The sequence below is a fragment of the Austrofundulus limnaeus genome, unplaced genomic scaffold, assembly GCF_001266775.1.
Source record: "Austrofundulus limnaeus strain Quisiro unplaced genomic scaffold, Austrofundulus_limnaeus-1.0 Scaffold915, whole genome shotgun sequence".
Classification (NCBI taxonomy): Eukaryota; Metazoa; Chordata; class Actinopteri; order Cyprinodontiformes; family Rivulidae; genus Austrofundulus; species Austrofundulus limnaeus.
Genome location: NW_013953317.1, coordinates 111,542 through 115,802, shown reverse-complemented (window position 1 = coordinate 115,802; position 4,261 = coordinate 111,542). Strand labels below are relative to the sequence as shown.

Genomic DNA, 4,261 nt, shown 5'->3' with positions numbered 1-4,261 from the left:
AGATTAAATGAGATAACATATATATAGGACTTTGTCCTATTCACTTAAAGAAAATAAAAACACTTTAAAATGATTTTCTTTTTATAAGTGTAAAAAATAAAATCAAAGACAAAGAAAAAACAATAGAAAAGTTTTTTTTCACCAGGGTGACCCCTACAATGTACTGAAAGGGACAGGAACAGGATGGACAAATTGGTACAGAGGTCAAGCTCTGTGCCGCGATGTCCTCTGGAGCCTGTGGTAGTGAGGATGTTGGCAAAGCTGACAGCCATCATGGACAACCCCCACCACCCTCTGCATGAAACCGGGGGGGTGGGGGTGCTGAGCAGATCCTCGCTGCAGGACAGAGCGCTTCCATAGGTCATTCATTTCAACTGCAGTTAGATTGTATAACACATCATGATGTTATCTGTCACTTGGACAATTCACCTACACTGGGATCACTAATGTGCTCCTTCATTTACATTCATTTTTGTACTGTAATTTATATTGTATATATGTATATAAATGTGCATATGTGTTTATGTATATGTGCATATGTGCATTGGTATATGTACATTACTATATATCACATGTATATATTGTGGGGTTGTTTTTGTTTGTTACCTTTTATTATCTTTCATTATTCTTCTCAGCCTCTCCTATATTAAGCTGCAGTAATGTGCAAATTTCCCCACTGTGGGATCAATAAAGTTTTATCTTATCTTATCTTATCTTGTCTTATCTTATCTTCTTGTCTTGTCTTGTCTTATTTTATCTTATCTTATCTTATCTTACAAAAAGATTTTACATCACTATATATTTTAAATTCATACCAATATTTATGATAATAGGGAAAAAAAAGTTACCTGATTAGCTTATGATATGCACTAAGGAGAAGGGATATGGTACAGAGCACTGTATAGCAATAAACAAATCACACCAGCTCTGGTCTAACACTTGGTTTGTCTAACATTTTTCCAAATATTTGCTTTAGTGCTGTGTTTTGAGATTTTTGTGCTAAAACCARAGCTTAAAGTGTTGGAATAAAAAAGAGGTGGTACTAAGTGAACTCTGGCTCCAGTTTAGCTCTAAAACCTGTTTGGTTAAGTCAAACCATCTCTGTTATCTGAGTAGTCCAACAAGAGATGTATGTGTGAATATAAAGCTACAGTTCTCCTTTAATGTCCTGTTCATGTGTTTCAGTGGTTCCTGAAGGTGTTCCTAAGAAGGCACTGATTAAAGAAGAAGCTCCTGAAGAACAGAAACCTGATGTGGACCAGCAGGACCAAGAACACCTCCATATAAAAGAGGAAGAGGAGGAACTTTGGACCAGTCTGGAAGCAGAGCAGCTCAATGTCAAGGAGGAGACGGATGCCACCAGCTTTTCATTCACTGCAAAGCCTGTGAAGCATGAGGATGATGAAGATAAACCTCTGTTCTTACAGCTTCATCAACACCAAGTTGAAATCAGAGATCTTCCAACCAGCAGCTCAGATAACAACCTGGAATCAACAACTGGTGGAGAGTCCTGTGGGGGAGCAGAAACTACCAGAAACCCAGATCTGAGTACTTATGAAGATGATTCTGACTCTTCGGAAACTGAAGTCAGTGAGGATGATGAAGAGGATTCTGAATCTTCAGAAACTGAAGTCAGTGAGGATGATGATGATTCTGAATCTTCAGAAACTGAAGTCAGTAAAGATGATGAAGAGGATAATGATGTGAACAATCCTGCCTCTCAGCTGAAACACTTAGACTCTGGGTCAAAAACTGAAGACACTGATAAAGACTGGGAGTCTACTCCCAGTAGGGTTCCTGAATCAGGTGTTAAAAACAACAAAAGTAGACAGAAGCTGTTCGGTTGTGAGCTGTGTGGTCGAAGTTTTGCCCAAAAGGGTGGTTTAGACAAACACATGGGAATCCACACAGGACAAAAGCCATTTTGTTGTGAGCTGTGTGGTCAAAGGTTTACCCAAAAGGGCAGTTTAGAAACACACATGGGAATCCACACAGGACAGAAGCCATTTTGTTGTGAGCTGTGTGATCGAAGGTTTACCCAAAAGGGTGGTTTAGACAAACACATGGGAATCCACACAGGACAGATGCCATTTTGTTGTGAGCTGTGTGGTCGAAGGTTTACCACAAAGGATTATTTGAACAGACACATTAGAATCCACACAGAAATCAAAGCAGTCATTTCAAATAACTCCTAGGTGGGAAACCCAACAGGAGGAAACATCACTTTGTTGTAAGACACACTTCAAATCAATAAGGATTATGATGGTTTTAAACAAGTTTGAAAAGCCCAGATCAGGGGTAGAACTTTTTCAGATTGTCCATTGGACAACCGGTTGACAAAATCTGGTAATCTGCCAAAATGGTTGTCTTTTATGAAAAATGTCAAAATTCTTAAGATTAAATCGGAGCCCCATTTCCCTGAGTGACGAGTCTGACTTAGAAAACTGCCAATGACTTGAATCTTTTTTATAATCGTTTCACTTCTCAGAATTCTCATGATGAACTGGCTGAATACAGAAGTGATCCTCTAGCTAAGATGGCCACTTTAATTAATATAAATACGTGAATTGTTACTAATCTCTTTCAGAAAACTAAAGAGTGTATGAGTCCAGATAAAATTGGGGGCAGACTCTTAAAGAACTGTGCTGAACAGCTGGCTGACATTTTTTCTTTTATCTTCAACATGTCTCTTCAGCTTCACCAAGTGCCGAGGCTCTGGAAAGATTTGATTATTGTACCCGTGGCCAAATGTAAAGCTCCTAAGACACAAAGTGATTTTTGTCTGGTTGCTCTTACCTCACTGGTGATGAAATCTTTGGAGAAAATTATATAAGCTGAGATTCTGAAGGTAACTGTAAGTAGTTTAGAGTAGACCCCTTACAGTTTACTTACAGAGTGGGTAGAAGTGTTGATGATGCTGTCAACACCCTACTTCAACTTGTGGCAGATCATGCAGATAAGGCAAAACGTTATTATTTTGCTTTTTATTGGCTTTTCCTCAGCTTTTAACTGTATGCAACCCCATATTATAGCAGCACGTCTTCTAGGTAGGCACCATATTAACCGAGATTTAGTTTGTTGGTTAGTTAACTTTTTAACAGACCCAGGGTGAGGGTTAATGGTATTCTTTCTGATATACCTTTATTTTCCACTGACTCCCCCAAGGGCTGTGTCCTTTCACCACTTTTATTTCTTTTATATACTGATGAGTGCCAGAGTCAAATTAAAGACAGGCACATCATAAAGTTTGCTGATGACTCTGTAATTGTGTCTCTGCTTGATGACCAGGATTGTGATCATGTCTCTGTGCTGAATGATTTTATTGGCTGGTGTTAGCRTTCATTTTTGGATATTAATGTCTCTAAAACCAAAGAGATGTTGACTGATTTTAGAAAGAAGCCTCCTCCATTCCCTCCAGTTTTTATCCATGGACAGGCTGTTGAGGTTGTACAGCATTACACATATCTTGGTACAATTATCGACAACTGCTTGAGCTTTGAGGCTAATACAGATGAAGTCTGTGCTAAGGTCCACCAGCGCTTGTATTTTTATTGGAAACTAAGAAGTTTTAATGTTGACAGTGTTTTTATGAAAATGTTTTACTCTTTTATCGAGTCTGTTTTAAAATTTTCTTTCATTTGTTGGTTAGAGTCTCTTACCCTGAAAAATAAGCACAGATTAAATAGCATTGTAAGGATGTGTAGAAAAATGACAGGAATAAGTCTGGTAGAGCTCCCCAACTCTATAGAACCAGAATCACAAGGAAGGCTAGTGCCACTAAGTGTAGTGTCAGAACAGGTCAGTTCGGGTGCTTTTCCATTGACGTTCTAGTCTGTTTCCAGTGGGTGTGTTTTGGGAAGTTGGTGGAGGTGGAGTTAATGCGTAAAATGAGAGATGGAAACACATGTGCCGAATAAGTTCTGAAATAAAAAAAATTAAACATTTGAAGTAAAACTGGATGGAAACACGACTAGTGTCGCTGTTACAATTGGAAAAAAGGGCACCTCGAGTTGTTGTAAAGGCAGCTCAGACGAAACCAGTGACTCCACCTACTAGCCAATCAGTGACGAACAGTGTTCTGACATTGCATTTTGGTGTCGACTGGGACCACTTGGAACCACAAAAAAGTAGGTAGTAAAAAAAGGGCTGGTTCCATGAATCTGGCCAAATGGAAATGGCTTGGAACCGTACCGAACCGTACTGACACTACACTAAGTGGCACTAGTGGAAAAAGGGCATAATTCTTGCTGACCCAACTCAT

At 39.1% G+C, this 4,261-nt stretch overlaps 1 protein-coding gene across 1 annotated transcript in view; it reads left to right on the top strand.

The window, feature by feature from the left end:
* LOC106533261 (B-cell lymphoma 6 protein homolog) overlaps nucleotides 1–3,707 on the top strand; it is a 23,010-nt gene extending 19,303 nt beyond the window's left edge. Inside the window, exon 2 of the mRNA XM_014029500.1 lies at nucleotides 1,186–3,707. Coding sequence (XP_013884954.1) covers nucleotides 1,186–2,195 — 1,010 coding nt within the window. The 3' untranslated portion in view covers nucleotides 2,196–3,707. The remainder of the gene's footprint in view (nucleotides 1–1,185) is intronic.
* The last annotated feature ends 554 nt before the right edge of the window (nucleotides 3,708–4,261 follow it).